The 15,661-nt window shown below is 52.3% G+C and overlaps 1 protein-coding gene across 2 annotated transcripts in view; it reads right to left on the bottom strand.

Annotated features, from left to right (window-relative positions):
* Window positions 1–1,742: 1,742 nt before the first annotated feature.
* The window catches only part of EPHB1 (EPH receptor B1), a 77,757-nt gene continuing 63,838 nt past the window's right edge, over window positions 1,743–15,661 (bottom strand). For both annotated transcript variants that reach the window (XM_079315354.1, XM_079315353.1), the window contains 6 exons: window positions 14,810–15,025; window positions 12,585–12,734; window positions 11,895–12,088; window positions 11,342–11,497; window positions 9,739–11,081; window positions 1,743–2,087 (listed from right to left, as the gene is read on the bottom strand). In XM_079315354.1, coding sequence (XP_079171480.1) covers window positions 10,973–11,081; window positions 11,342–11,497; window positions 11,895–12,088; window positions 12,585–12,734; window positions 14,810–15,025 — 825 coding nt within the window. In that variant the 3' untranslated portion in view covers window positions 1,743–2,087; window positions 9,739–10,972. The remainder of the gene's footprint in view (window positions 2,088–9,738; window positions 11,082–11,341; window positions 11,498–11,894; window positions 12,089–12,584; window positions 12,735–14,809; window positions 15,026–15,661) is intronic.

Raw genomic sequence — 15,661 nt, 5'->3', positions numbered from 1 at the left:
CTGCTGCAGGTAATCAGACCAACATGCTGCTTCCATTTTTCAAACCTGAGAGCCATGAAGGAAAGGTTTTTCATCCTGAGGGTTATGCTCTGTTCTGGCTGTGACAGTCACCTGTGTCTATATTGAAAGCTCAGGGAAAGTTTCTTTGGATGCTGTGTAGCCTGGTAAATGACATCTTGCTCCAGCTGGGACACAGGTGGAGATGGAGACTGCTTATCCCATGGGGAAAATAAAACACAGCTTCCAGAGCCTGCAGCTGTGCAAACCTGCACCAGGGGCTGAGGGTCTGCCAGGGACTGACTGGCCATATCCAGGCCCTGCTGAGCTCCCCAGGGTCCTTCAGAGCCCCATTAGCCCCACACTGACAGCAGGGCTCCCCCAGAGCCTGGTAAAAGGCTCTTCCAAGGCAAACTGCTTTGGGAACATCAAGCACTGGCTGTAAATGTCTGTTGGTTACTTCAGAGAAAACCTCAGAATGACCTGTGTAAAGGATACATCCTCCCAGCACCCCAAATCCCAGAGGATTCAACAAGAACACTCATTTAAACCACACCAGAAGCACATTAAATCAAGTGTCTACTCAATTAAGGACACATAAACAACTTCACTCTGCTCTCCATCAGCTGCTGCCTATTTGCATCTCGCATATCCAAAGATAGCAGAGACTCTCTGCTTTCATTTGTCAGGATGAGCCTGGCAAAAAAACATGCAAAACACCCAAAACAACAGTTCTATCCCTGTGAAAAGTGTGAGGCAAATCTCACTGTGGTATGTGAGTCTGGGGCAGGGGAGTCCTGCTCACAGGGACCTGGAGCCATCTCCATCAGCACATGGAACTCAAATCACTCCAAATTCCCTGTAAGAAAAACATCCCAGCTATAATGGGCCTGGAGAAGCAGAAAAGACTTGGAAATCTCCTGACAGGAGCTACCACCACTGGTGGGACAATTACAGGATGCCAGGAATGCAGGGCTGTGCCATGCCCACCATTGCCTTCCTCCCCAGGGCTCACCCCAAAACTCCAGCCATGGGAACCCCTACCCCAACCTCCAGAGGAGCAGCTCTCTTTTCTAAACCCCAAACAACTCCTTGGTGGGTTCATATTTTTAATTTACAAAACCTTTAGCCCCCGTTTCAGCCCCTGCTGCTGGCTGATGTTCCCAGCTGGCAGGACCAGCTGCTCTCAGCATCACCTGGATCAGAGAATCACAGAATTTCCTGAGGTGGAAGGGGCCCACAGGGATCATGGAGCTCCAGGAACACCCCAAGAGTGTGCGTGACAGAGTTGGATGGGTTCTGATTGATCCCAGCAGGACAAAATGCAGCCAAGGCACAAGGAAGAATCCATTTTCCAGCCCTCATTTAGATAATCCTCAAGGAAAGCAGGCTCAAGGCTTTGCATGGACAGGCTCCAGCAGGGCAGGGCAGGGACTTTGAAGGCAGGCAGTGCTTCCCTGAGCGATGGCACACCAGGCTTTGAAACGCTCCCGTGGCAGGAAACTCCTCCTCCCGCCTTTGCTGCTGCAGCCAGCTCCGATAGCATCTCCAGAAGAAAGTCACTTCATTTACAAACCGGGGAGCCAAATCTGATAGACATCAACATTCGAGGTAAGTCAAGGAGCGCTGGAGCGCTGCCAGCTCCCCCAATGAATATTCATGGCAAACACTCCCCCAGCTCCGAGCTGGAGAGCAGCCGGCAGCAGGAAAGCTGCCCCGGGGAAGGGGAAGGAGAGGGACCAGGCTTATTTCATCCTTTTTATTGAGTGCAATTTTCTCTTTAGTACAATATTCTCTGAAAGATACTGTTACAAACTCCGACAATTTCAACACAATCAACAAATTGGGGGACAAGGGGAAAGGAGAGGGGAGCAAATAAAAAAAACAAAAAAAAAAAAGAAATTCCAAGGGTTGAAATCTTTTACAGACATCTCACTGGTTATGTACAGGACAGGGTAGGGCTGGCCCGGGACACGCCGCGGCTCGGGGGGACGGGGACCGAGGGATGCCTGGAGCATCCTGGGGTGGGAACAGCCCCTGGGGCCCCTCTCCAGCGCTGCTGCCCCGCTGCAGTGCTGCACTCCACGCCCCTGCAGGAGGAAAATGAGGAGAGGGTGAGAATAGGCACATCCAGAGCTCAGAGAGCCCCGCTGAGCTCCCCCGCAGCCCCGCACCCAAAGAAACCCAAAAGCTTCCTACAGCACATACAGCCTCTCAAACATTAAAAAAAAAAAAAAAGGCAAGCAGGGATTAATTAATATGCTGTCAGAAAAGTGATGATTTCAATGAAAGCTCTCCATTTCTCCTCAGGGGGGAAAAGGAAGGAATGGAAGAGATGGGATTCTTTGTGAGGCTGAGCTGCTTTAGGGAGCAGAGGTTGGGATGTGATTTTGGGGGTGGGAGGGTATCAGTGCCCCCCAGCAGCACTTCCCCCCCCCGGGTGTAAGGCAGGAGCAAACCACCAGGCATCATCAAATCCCTTTTTCCAATGTAACAAAAAAATTAAAAAATCCCCATTTTCTCTGCTGCCAGGGGGAAACCTGAAGGTCTGGGAACCAGAGGAGCAGCCCCAGGAGCACTTTCTCCATACCCTATAACCAACAAGTACCACACAGCAGCAAAATCCCATTATTTAGCCACTTTGGAGAGGCAAAGATGCTTTTAATATACAATTGCACCTTGGAAACATAAAGGCAGCACATTAAATAACAAAGCAATTGACTGCTGGGTCCCTTTGCTGGGCCACAAAAAACCGGGGCTCACTGGCTAATTATTGCTGGGCATCCCTGTGCCTCTCCAAACATACCAGTGCTTTCAGAAACCCACCCCAGCTGTGCCTGACATTTCACTCCTATTAAAATTCATCATTCTCCTGAATGGAAATAATTTTTTTCTTTAGCAAACCCAGGTAGTAATGAAAGTTTTATTTAGTAATGTAGTGTTTGGTGGGAAAAGGGGCAGAGAAAAGGGAAGAGAAATTGAGATTATCTTTTTAAAAAGTGGAACTTGAGCTGGGAGAAAATATATTGCTGGATATTTCTTGGGCACAGGGGGCCATTTTTGGTGCCATGCTTGGAGGTTTGGTCTCACAGCTTTCCTTAACATTAATGGGATCAGAACAGCAAAACACCTGGAAGAAAAGCTGTAACAGGAACACAAGTGATGTACCAATGCTGAAGAGGCTGCTAGAGGCGAGGATGGCTGCAGGCCAGGTGGGGCTGCTGGTGTCAGGGATTCTGCCCTGACACCAGCAGCAATAAAACACCACGTTTGTGCCATGGGAAGGTGTTCCATGCAGGCAGGGGTTATCCAGCAGCCTGGGATGGGGGCACTGTGTCAGCCCAGCTCTCCCTGCCTGCACTCATGGAGTGCACAGAATTGCAAATACCCAAAATAATCGAGGATGGGCGGCTCTGCAAACGCAGCTGTGCCCGTGTGATGCCATGGAAAAAGGGAGCAGCTGGTGGGATGGAGGCAGCTCTGGGAGTGACCCAAAGCCATCCCTGTATCCTGCAAGCTGCCCCCAGTTCCACACCCTCTGCAAAAGGAGCCACATCTCACCCCCCTTTCCCTGGGGCCTCCCAGAGCCCCATCCAGGCACCATCAGGGACATGACAAGGCACTGCCACCCAGGCACTAACCCCAGCCTCAGCCCCTGGCCACGGCAGCCTCTGGCTGGCTCCCAAATATTTCAGCTGGGCAATCTGAAGAGTTCAGCCAAAGCACAGTAAAGCACCCAGTACATGCAGGTCCCACATCTGCCTGCCCATGGCAGCCCCACAAGGGTGTGATGGGAGGCTCACCTGGCTCCTCAGACAACACTTGTTGTCAGTCCTGCTTGGCACTAATTAGCATTGATAATTGCACTGATGGTGACCATAATTTCCCTGCTCTCTCTCCCTACCTTCACACAAGGGTTCAATTGCCTAATGAGGCCCCTGAGGATAATCAGGGAGGAGCAGGTTCCCCCACCACGATGGCAGCTCCTGCACAGCATGAGGGAATGGCAGAGCAGAGAAGGGAAAGGCACAGCCCAGCTGCTGGATGGGGAAAGCTGCCCAGTCTTGTTTACTTGGGGACACAGAGAAAAGTTCACTCCAATTAATTTTTTTAAGAGGATGGGCGTTAATCCCCCTACACTTATCTAGAATTAATGCAGCCTTAAGTAGATTTTTGCCTAATCCACTTCCACATCCGCCCCAAAAGGGCACTGTCTGTTTTGGGAAGGAGCAGAGTTCAGCTAATCCACTTAAGATTCACAGGGCTGGCTTGTTCAGATTAACCTCCTCCAGCATTTCCCTCCAGAGACAGGCCAGGAGACCTCAACACCATCCTGCCTCTGCCACTGATGGGGCCATCCCCTCCATGGCTGTGTCACCTGCAGTGCTGGGGTCTGCAGGGGCCTGAGGTGTCCCCAGAACAGCCACTACAGCACAGCAAGGCAGCAGGGTGGCACAGCCAGGGGCTGGGGGGGCTGCTCAAGTTCCAGTGGCCAGAGGAAGCAGAGCAGAAGCAGCAGCACAGGGACACAGACAGGGACAAGGGGGGCAGCTATGCCTGGGTTGGAGGGGTGCTCACAGTGCTGGTCCTTGGAGGATACCCAGCCAAAAGTGACAATCCTGGGACACTACCCCAAGTGCCAGCAGCCCCAAAAGGCACAGGTGAAGGGCACCATGGTCACCAAGACAGGTGCACTCCCCTCCCCACAGTGATCTGCTGCTCTGACAGGAACCAAGACACCACACTGACTGCCAGGGATGCTCACAGTTCCCACCTCACACCTCTCTTCCTGCCAGGAAAAGCAGAGCAGGCCCTCTCCTGATGGAGCAGCTTCCCTTTCCATGTCAAACTCTGGGAAGACAATACAGCCCATCAGGATCCAGTGATGGACATGAGCCAGCAGATCTCCCCTGAGCCACAGGGCCAAACCCTGAGGACATCCAAAATGGGAGAGCAACAACCCAACAGCAGCTCTCACACCTCCCAGACAGGCTTTGGAGGAGACTGAGCTCACCAGGGACAGGCAGAGCCATTCCCCCATGGCAGGAGGGTTGATGATCCAAAATGATCCCAAAGGACCCCTCCAACCCCCAAAAATATGAAAAATATACACCAAAACAGGAGCAGCAAAGAAATCACTGATGGGGTGAAATAACTTGCCACAGGAGTCCCATCAGTGTGGAGTTGGCTTCTCCCCCATCACCACTCAAGAAGTTTCTGGCACTTCCAAAATTCTGAGGAGACTCACTGGGAATGATCCAAGTATTGGATCACTACCCACCCTGGCAGGATCCTTCACAGAAGAGGCACCACAGCAGATGACAACCTGAATAAAATGCCCCTCACAGAGAGGGGACATTGGGGCAGCAGGGATGAACAGCTCCTGGATGAGTGCTGGAGCTGGATGTGACTCCCTGGTCCCCACCCTTCCCACCAGCAGCTCAAGGAGGATGGGTGGCCTTGAAGCCAAAGAACATTTCTGGGTCTGTAAATTCATTCTGTCTCAGAAGCTGATTGATCTTTTTTTTTCTTTAACTCAAATTCAATGTTTAAGAGTAATGATTTCCAAGTGAACACAGAGTGGCTCAGATATATTGGCAGTTTTTATGGATCAGAGGCAAAAGCCTTAATTCAGACCTTAACAAAGAGAAACGTGTCTGTCCCCACCTCAGAACAACAGCAAGGGCTGAAGGCAGTGCAAAAAACCTTCCATGGGTGATGCCCAATGACTTCCCAGACCATGGGCCAACTGGGATGTTCCCACAGAGATGTCCTTGGGATGCAGGCAAACTTAGTGATGAGACTCTGCACCCCAACCCTTCCCTCTATCTGAGTCAAACACCTGGAAAAGCAGAAGGAGAGATCCCATGGGACTCAGGCTGAAACAAGGGGCACAGGGGAAGGATAATCCTGTTTTCTCCTTGGCAAAGGAGCATTAGAGGCACCAAAAGCTGACAGGCTCAGAAATAATGGTTTGAGATCACCCTCATTTAAAAACCCACTGCCTGCTGTTTTCATTGCAAGCCCTGCTCTGACTTGCAGAAATATTTAAAATTAAATACACATAAGTGCTTTCAAAGAACTGTTAATTTGAAGGTCATTAAATGGCATAAAATACATTCCTTTTTTTTTCTGGAAAGAGGCATATAATTATGCCATTAATACATGCTCTTCTTCCATGTTCAAGCCTCAGATATGCAAGGGGCTTGGGTTCACCTTCCCTGGCAGAGGCACCACAACTCCTTTTAATTACTGCTGTTGAGAAGCCTGCTGCTTCTCCATCACAGCCAGGGATGGGGCTGTGGAAAAAGCATGGAAAAGCCCCAGGGGAGAACGATGTAGCTGAATTGCAAATGGAGATTTTTGGGGGCCTGGAAATGTGGAGCTACTTGGCAACACCCAGTCCAGCTGTGAGGATCTTGCCCACTGATTCTCACATGAGACCTTGGACCAAAAGCCCCTTTTTTGATTTAAAGCTCTATGCAAAAAGGACAAAGCCAACCCAGACACACACACACAAAAAAAAAAAAAAAAAAAAAAAAAAAAAAAAAAAAAAAAAAAAAAAAAAAACCCTAAAAAAGACACAAAAGGATTGAGGTTTTTACAGTTGCCATAGAAATGGAGAGAAGGAGCTGACGAGTGCAGAGCACCAAGTGAAAGGCCAGGACCAGGGGCGAGGGTGAGGTGGGCTCAGGGCACACAGGCACATCCATGCATGGATAGTTCTGTGGGATACAGCCAAAGGAGCAAGGCACTGTGACTGAGCTGCACTCATGAGCGTGGCAGGGGTCAGGATCCAACCCAGTCAGCCCCTCCCAGCAGTTCCACGTGGCACAGGAACCCACCAGCACCCTGTGTGATGGAAGGAGCACAGCTCAGAGGAAAGGCCTGTGCAGCTGGTCCTCTTTGATCCAAAACTCCTTTTTATTCCCTTTAAATCTAAACTCTGCAGGGAGAAAACAGCTTCTGAGCCATCCCTGCTCCTCTGTGATCAAAGAAAGGAAGTCCAACACCAACCAGTGTGGATCAGAAGATGTGAAATTGGAATGTTCATCTTTAGACCAAGGAAGAGGCTCTCACCAGAGTAGGAGCAACAAAGCAGAATCAAAGAGGTGCCACCCAAGTCAAGGTGAGAGCCTCTTCCTTGGCATCTGACAAAGGAAAAGGAGAAGCAGGTCAAACACAACACTGCTGCCATGGCCAGGCAGAGACAGCACTGTCACTTGCAGACAGAAAGGCTTCACAGTTTGAAGAACTGATTTTACATGGAAGAAAGGCCTCTGGAGAAACAAAATGGTCCGTCTGAAGTCATCTGAAATTTTTATGCTTTTTTTTCAATAAAAAGCAAAAACCAAACATGGATGTTTTGGACTTTCCCTTTGTTTCCCACTAACACACTGATGGCCTTTCATGAAATCTGGTTTGGATGACAACTTTTATTGAAAGGCAAGAGAACAGGTGGCCCTCCCTCAAGTATCACCCTGACAGCAACTCCCTTGGCCCATGATGACTCTTCACTGCAGGGGCTGGTTTGAGCCCAGCTGCACTCCCTTTGCTCAGCCCTGAGCAATCTGCTGCTGGGCTCTTGCAGGACCCTGGAGGGGACATGTCCAGGTGCCAGCACAAGGCCAAGATGTGGAGACAGCTGGTTAGGAGTGGTGGGATATGGGAATCATCTGCTCTGGCACAGCTCAGGAGACATCAGATGTTGGACACCTGGGAAAGGGCAACAGAAGGGAAAGGCCACCAGCCCTGGCAATGCCCAGGGGCACTGCTGGCAGTATCATCCACCCTTGAAATTGAACCAAGAAGGTCTTGGAAGCTCTGCTAGCACCTGAGCACCCAGACAGCCTGTCTGACCCCTCGGGGGCACCTGGTCTGCTGGGTGGGACGGGCAGGACTGAACAATTCACATTTCATATTCACAATGAAATGGCCTCAAGCTGTGCCAGGGGAGGTTCAAGTAGAACACCAGGAAGAATTTCTTCACTGAAGGAGTGATGAAACACTGGAATGTGGAGCACCCATCCTTCAAGGTGCTCAAGGAACAGTGGACGTGGCACTCGGTTCCCTGGGCTGGTTGACACGGGGGGATCAGCCACAGGTTGGACTCGGTGGTTTCAGAGGTCCATTCTCACCCTGTGACACTGGGGCCCTGTGTGAAAGGATTTCCATGACTCCAGGGCTGCTGTGCTGTGCTGGGGCAGGGAGCAGTGAGCAGGCAGCAGCAGCTGCCTCGCAGGTGCTCGCAGAGCCGGCGACCGCGGCAGGGGAGCCATAAAGGTGCACTATTGATATTTAGCCTGTGTGGCTGTCACTCGTTCCTTTAAATGCCTTTAGCTTCCTTCTAATAAAAGAGAAACCATAAAAAAACCCACAAAGGAGCCTTCAGAGGCAGCGAATACCAATGTGGCAGGGCAGTGCATTAGCATGCACAGTGCCTGCTCCATCTGCATGTTGTGTTCCGTGTGACAACATCCCAGAATACAGATTTGGGCCGCCAGCATCCCGAGAGGAATTAGCAATCCTCTATCAGACAGGAAGAGGAGCAGTCCCTGCTGTTGTAAACAAGGGGTGTTTTTCTCTGCCTCTTTCTCTGGGGGGAGTTTAGTGAATTGAAACAAGCTCATTCCTGCATCTTGTTAGCTCCTGTTCTTCGGCAGAGCATGGGTCATCTGCCTTGGGCAATGGAAGAGAAGAACAGGAGGTGTAAAGAGCACCCCAAAGGGTCCTTCACCTGCTGGTGGGGATGAACCATGAGCATGAACGTGTTCCTCAAGAACCAGCACGAACTGAGTATGTGCTTCTCATGGAATACCCGGGGGTCCACCCAGCCACAGAGGACCCTGACAGCCCCAACACAGGAGGGACAGTGCTCCCACCCAGGAGATGTGGACAGCTGATGGCAGCAGGCAGAGCACAGGCTCAGTGGGAGCAAGCAAATTTGGTGAGGCACCTCCATGGGAATAGTGGGGCAGATGGACACAGAGCAATCCCATGCTGTAGTTGGGTGTGGGCAGCCCCATGGCAAGGACAAACATGGGGAAAAACCACAGCCCAGGTGGGCATGAGCACTGGTGGACACAGGACATCATTGCAGCACAGACAGACATGAGCTGAGAAGCAAAGCAGCTCCTGTAACATATGGGGCTGGACATGGGATATCCCTGTGGCTCAGGAACACCCTCAGGACTTGGATAGACATAAAACATCCCCATGGTGCTGGCAGATATGGAGAATTGCCACGGTGGGGATGAGGAGTGAGGGGGAAGGAGGATGAGTGAGGAGGACAGAGAGCTTCCATGTACCTATGAACCACCACAGCACCAAATCCAAGCTGTGACCTGCAGCCCCTGAGGCACAGCCAGCCTGTGCCACTGCTCCCTCCCCACACAGGGACCAGCACAGCACCACTGAGAACACTGTGATGGATCACTGCAACTCACACAGCCCTCCAAGTAAAAGTCTTATTAAGAGTTCATTCATTTTATACACTCCTGCTGCAATCCACAGGGGGAGGTCAGATGGCCCAGCCTTACAATATTCTGGGTAAACACTGACATGTGTTGGGCAATTTTAACCGGATCAATTTGCCTAGGAGACCAATGGAGGAACCAAAAAACAAAGAACAATAAAGATCAAATTAAATATGGGGAAACATCCACTGGGAGAGGCTATAAAGAAGAGTAGAAAAATACAAAGCAGGATGGACAGATGGACACACGAGACACTCTGACCTACCTCTGAAGCCACGAAACCTAAGTCCATAAATCAATATCAAAATCCTTAGGTCCACAAGATGGGGGAAAAAGTCCTCCAAAGCCATCTTCCAGACATCACCGAGGCCCTGGAGGCCTGAGCAGTCCATTTCCCAGAGCATCTCTCCTCCTCCAGCAGCCACCAACCCAGTCACAGCCACGCGGTGGCTCCTCCAGTCCCGTCCCATCCCCGCCGCGCCGGCCGGCCCTGGGCATCCTCCTTCCCACATGCAGGATGCTGAGTGCTTCCTTCATCACCCTCAGCTGCCCCTGAGGGCTGTGGGCACCACCCCTGGCCCCTGGGCTGCGGGGTCAGCGCTGCTCCTCGGTCATGGACAAGCAGTGAGTCCACGGAGGGTTGACGACACACACAGGCGCACGAGCGCGCACACACACACGGGAAAACACCTCTTTCCATTTTCCAGGATGGAGAGTTTGTGTTTGTTTTTTTTAATCCTTTTTTTTTTTTTCCTTTTTGCAAAAAAAATGCAAGCAAAAGAGAAAAAAAAATCAAAAACCAAAACCAAAACCCAAGGTTTTCTATTGAAGGTACATCTCTTCTTCAATATGAAGACATTAACTGGATTGAGTCGGATCCCCCATGCAGTGGTCAGTGAAGTCCTTTGGTAGTTGCCGGAGCGGCACCCGGGTGGGATGGCAGGGAGCTGTGGAGACATCTGAGGACACTTCCACCAGTCCGTGAGCAGAGAGGGGAGTGGGGTGAGCCCAGAGGGCTGGGGCAGGGAGGAAGGGCAAAAGAAGAAAAAGGAAGGTGGTTTCTCCAGACAGGATGCTCCATCTCGTGCCTCTCCCTTCCCCAACAGCCCCTTCCTCCTTCTCAGTTTTGACCACTGCTCACTGGTGGCAGGATTGGAGTCTGGTCTCTAGGGTTTGGGTTTGCTTCCCCAACGCACATTGGTTTGTCTTCATTGTTTTTTATGTTTTTTTTTTGTTTTGCTTTGCTTTTTAAATATATGATTTGTACATATTTATACGTATTCGAACGCTGTCCCCCATGACATTGCTAAGTGTGCTTCTGTTGGTGAGGAACGGAAGTCACCAGCCAGAGGTGAGTCCCAGGAACATCCTTAGGCTGCAGTGGCAGTCCCCAGGCAGCGGTGGCTCCTCTCCCAGCGCTGCTCCTGTCAGTTCCTCCCCTCCCACCTCTGCCCTCCGCTGCGCGCCCTCCCCGGCCCCTCCCCGTGCAACAAGGGACATCATGCCATCGAGGTGGGAGACTGGCTCATCTGTACTCGCATGGACTGCACGCTGTTCAGGATCTTCTTCTGGTGCCCAGCCAAAGTCACCCCTATTCTCAGGAGGTCTCTGGAAGACAGACAGACAGAGGAAGGTCAATGGGCAGCTGAGGATGGTGAATCACAGAGCCCAAGCATAGTACCATGAGCATCACTGGGTCTGAGAGCAGTGACTCCACATGACCCCCAAACAGTGAATGTGGCCACCTCCAGACTCTGGATGACCAATGTGAGGGATGCTCACACTTGTCCTTCATCCTGAACTGACCTCCCCACCTCCCCAGCTGGGCAGCACCCCATTTTCAGGCAGCCCTGCCATGGCCAACTCACTCGGATGTCATCTGGGCCACCAGCTGCAGGGAGGTGAAGCCAGCAGTCAGGAAGCTGTCCCGGTACTGGCTCATCTTCACAGCACTCAGCCAGTCGTCTACTGAGGTAAAGGCAGTGAAGTCAGGGATGGAGCGGTCGAGGAGGGGCTGAGAAGGCCTGAAACAGGATACACCATTGGGGACAAGCCTGGCTGGCACCGAGGGGCTGCCCTGCCTGAGCCCAGACAGCACAGGGACACTCCCCAGTCCATCCCCTGTGCTCCTCCCAGCACACACCCATGGGAGGCCATGGGAATACTGCTGCACCAAGCAGTGCTTTGCAAGCTCGCACACTGTATTCCAGCTGCAGGAAACACAGGGATGAGGCATCAGCAGAGCAGCCACCACACCCAAATGGTCACACGCCATAAAGAATCAATAGCAAAGAATAACTGCTGCTGCTTGGCTGAGGGCAGAGGAAGACAGAGCCCTCTGCTCCCACCCAAGGATTTCTGCATTCCCCAGCGCTCAGGAAGCCTTTCCCCAGGGCATGGGAGGGTGAAGGGAGCACTCACACAGCGGTGATGGTGGCCACAGTTTTGAGGCTTGCCGGGTTGCGGATCATCTTGTCGAGGGTGTTGACGATCTCGCTGAAGCGCGGGCGGGTGTTGCGGTCCTTCTGCCAGCAGTCCAGCATCAGCTGGTGCAGGGCGGCCGGGCAGTCCATGGGCGGCGGCAGCCGATAGTCCTGCTCGATGGCGTTGATGACCTGAGCACGGGTGAGGATGGGTGAGGGCTGGGGGCTCCCTGAGCTGCTGGTGCAGGCAGAGGGGCTGAGGCAGGCAGGAAGGCAGGGCCAGCCCGGCTGATCAGCAGCCGAGGGAGCGGGAGGAGCGGGGGCTCTCTGAGGTTAATCCCCGCTCTGATGCTCCGCGGCTGCAGTTCCTCCCAGCGGAGAGCTGCCACTCATTATCTCAGCAATCTCGCCGGAGTACAGCAGTCACACTTCCAAAGCTCCTTCCCCGCTCGTAAACCCTCTGAACATTTTCAAAGGCCCTGCAGCTTGCTGAAGTCCAATTACCAGCCCACTGGCTTTTTTTCCCAATTTCTCTCCTTGCATCCTCTCGCTTACCAGACTGTTTCATCTCCAAACCGAGCGCTCCTGAGGCTCCAGGAAGGAGCAGAGAGCCCTTCAGGCAGCGATTTCTTTTGGGAATGAGCACCCCCTGGCCCCCAGAGCAGTGTGGATGACCCCCAGTGCTTACATCTTGGTTGGACATGTCCCAGTAGGGCCTCTCCCCGAACGACATCACCTCCCACATGACGATGCCGTAGCTCCAGACGTCGCTGGCCGAGGTGAACTTGCGGTAGGCAATGGCCTCAGGTGCTGTCCACCTGACAGGGATCTTCCCCCCCTACAGAAAAAGGGAATTCAGCTGAGAAACCTCTCCCTGGGCAGAGGAGGCTGGATGCCCACAGGCCAGGGTTGGGGCCATCCCATACACTCCAACCCATGGGTCCCTGGGGACCCCTCCAAGGAGTGGGCAGGTGGCACCTGATGGGACCAGGAGGCAGGAGCCAAAAACAACTGTATGAATGTATCTTGTACCTGCCCAAAATGGCTTAGCTCAACAAAACAAATGGATTTATGCAAGGATTTACCCCACTGATACCACCCCACTCCAGCTTCCCTGCAGGACCCCGCACATCAGTGGCTGTCCCCAGGTCCCTTCCCAGGAAGTCACCAGGTGACATGGCTGAGCACAACTGGGCTACTGCTTGTGACAGGTGAGGAGACACAGGCATCTCATCCCTTGGCCTTCAATGGAAACAAGGCTTAACTAAAAGCATCCTCTACAGATTCATATGGCCTCCCACAGCTGCCAGAAGGCACCTCCAGCCCTACTTTTGGAGTAGAAGACAAAAACCAAAACACCTTTAAAACCCAGTGGAAAGCACTGGGAAGGTGCCTTTGGCAGAGAGCTCCTCACTTCTCCCAAAGGCTCAAAATCAGGCTCAGCATCTCAAGTGACCCTGTCAAGCCATGGCAGGTCCCAGGGCCAAAGGCCATGTCAAGGACCCAGGGATGTGAGGGACAGCACACACACACTCCCTGGCAAAGCTCCATAAAACAACCACCAAAAAAGCCAAGGGATAAGGAAAACCACAGACAGGCACAGGAATTTTCTGGGGGCAGGACTGCATTGTAAATCATTTAGCACAATCATCTTCCACAGCCTTTCCGAGGACGCGTCAGCCGCTCTTGAAGGATGAATGGCAAAAAATTTGATTTGAATAACTACAAATGGAGAAATTAACTGCTAGGTTGTTTTTCCTGCCTTTTCCCCAGAGCGAAAAGCCTGCTGTGGGAGGCAGAGTGATGCAATCGCAGGCACAGCATCACTTCCCAGCTGCCAGGGAGATCTATTATGGCCTAAATTAAATAAAAACACAGATGAGATAATCTCTTTTTATCTCTGAAGGTGGGGAAAAGACTAATTCATGCCTCATCTCAGCAGCTACTGCTGGGGTCTTTGAAGGAAAAATAAAAGCTGGGTGTCTGCTCAAAGGCTGCTGCCTGCAGGAAGGGTCTGGACAGGGAGTGGGGCAGCTCTGGAGGGAACAGAACATCCCATTGAGCAGGGGAGAGACAGTGAGGGGCTGCAACTGGGCCAAAACATCGACTCAGCCTTAAAGGCATGTCCCTGGCTTTCCCATTTTGGCAGCTGGAGCCAGCCCTGGCACCTGGGCACAGCTCAGCAGCCCAAGGAATTGCTTTGGCAGGAGCTGGTGCAGCCTCGTGCCGGCACCCACCGAAACTCTTCTGATTAATCCATTAGATGAGGCCAGCGAGTTGCTCATCCCTTTCCCCTCTGATCATGCTTAACACCACTCAGGGGCTCCCAAGCAGGACAATGGCCGTGCTGGGGAGCTGGGGGTCCCCTGGGGTAGCCAGGAGCAGGGGGAGAAGAGAGCTGCCATTACCTACAAATGAGTTAATTAAGGAGGAGAAGGATGGCTGGGGAATGGCAGAGCTCCCGTTAGGCTTGTCTCTTTAATTTATGCTTGGAACAAGTTTCCAGCAGGGAAAAGCAGACAGACCTGGAGTGCTGGGGGAAGGGGAGTTAAAACACCATTGCTGTGCTGCCAGGAGTTGCTGTGATCCCCCTGCCTCCCCTTCCTGTCTCTCCAGGCACTCCTCTTTGCACCCTTCCTCCACAGAGGAGAAGAAAGAAGCTTATCTGGAAATTGCAGAAGGCAGAAAGGTGCTTAGGGAGGAGGGAGGTGGAAAACTTCTACAAAGGAGGAATAGAAAGGAGAGAAAAGGGGCTAATTTGTGGAAACCACAGCTAGGACCTCTGGACCATGAACCTTTGTGGTGGGAACACTCATGAGGTACCCACCCAGCCAGACTGTACATCCAGCACCCTTCTCCCAGGTTCAGAGGCACAGGGAATGGGCAGGAGAACACCCTGCAGCAGGTACCCACCAAGGAGCTGGTGTAGGTGGGGTCAGACGTGTCGTCCTGCAGGTAGCGCGAGAGGCCGAAGTCGGACACTTTGCACACCAGGTTGCTGTTGACCAGGATGTTCCTGGCAGCCAGATCTCGATGCACATAATTCATCTCTGCCAGGTACTTCATCCCAGCAGCAATCCCTCTGAGCATTCCCACCAGCTGGATCACTGTGAACTGCCCATCGTTTTGCTGCAAGCAGAAAGAGAAGGCACTGGGGTGAGCATGGGGATCCCACAGTGGGACCAGGGCCACTCAGCCTGGCCTCAGGAGGATGCTGCACCTCCCCCGAGGACTCCAGCTGCCCTGCCAGATTACAGCAGAGGCAAGCACCCCAAAACAAACATTTTGAAGATGTACGGCTGTGTTGGGTTGATGTGGCCAGCAATGTGTATTCTGTCACCATCTGTGACAGATTGAAGCTGGGTGGGGCAGTGATTCCTTATCTCCATGGCACATATTATCTGCTAATGGGCCATCTTTAAACCAGCTGGGACAATCATCTTTATCTTTCCACAACCCATCCTCCCTCCAGGAAGATATCATCTGCTGCTGGGCCACTGAGTCCCAGTGCATGACTAATAAAATTACACCATCCCACTGGGAGATGCTCCAGACAGGGGGAGGAGACAAGCATTTCCTACCCAGATAAAAACTGAGATTTTGGACAGCAAGTTATCCATCTTTCTACTGGATTCCAGAGGAAAACCGGACCTTACCACAACATCCCTGGACCTTCAGAGGAAAACTGCACCTTCTACAGGAGCACTGCTCCAGCTGAACCACATCTGCCACTGCAGGAGGATGCAGCCACCATTGAATGGGACT

The sequence above is a fragment of the Erithacus rubecula genome (genome assembly GCF_903797595.1).
Source record: "Erithacus rubecula genome assembly, chromosome: 11".
Lineage (NCBI taxonomy): Eukaryota > Metazoa > Chordata > Aves > Passeriformes > Muscicapidae > Erithacus > Erithacus rubecula.
This window is presented reverse-complemented; position numbering and strand designations above follow the sequence as displayed.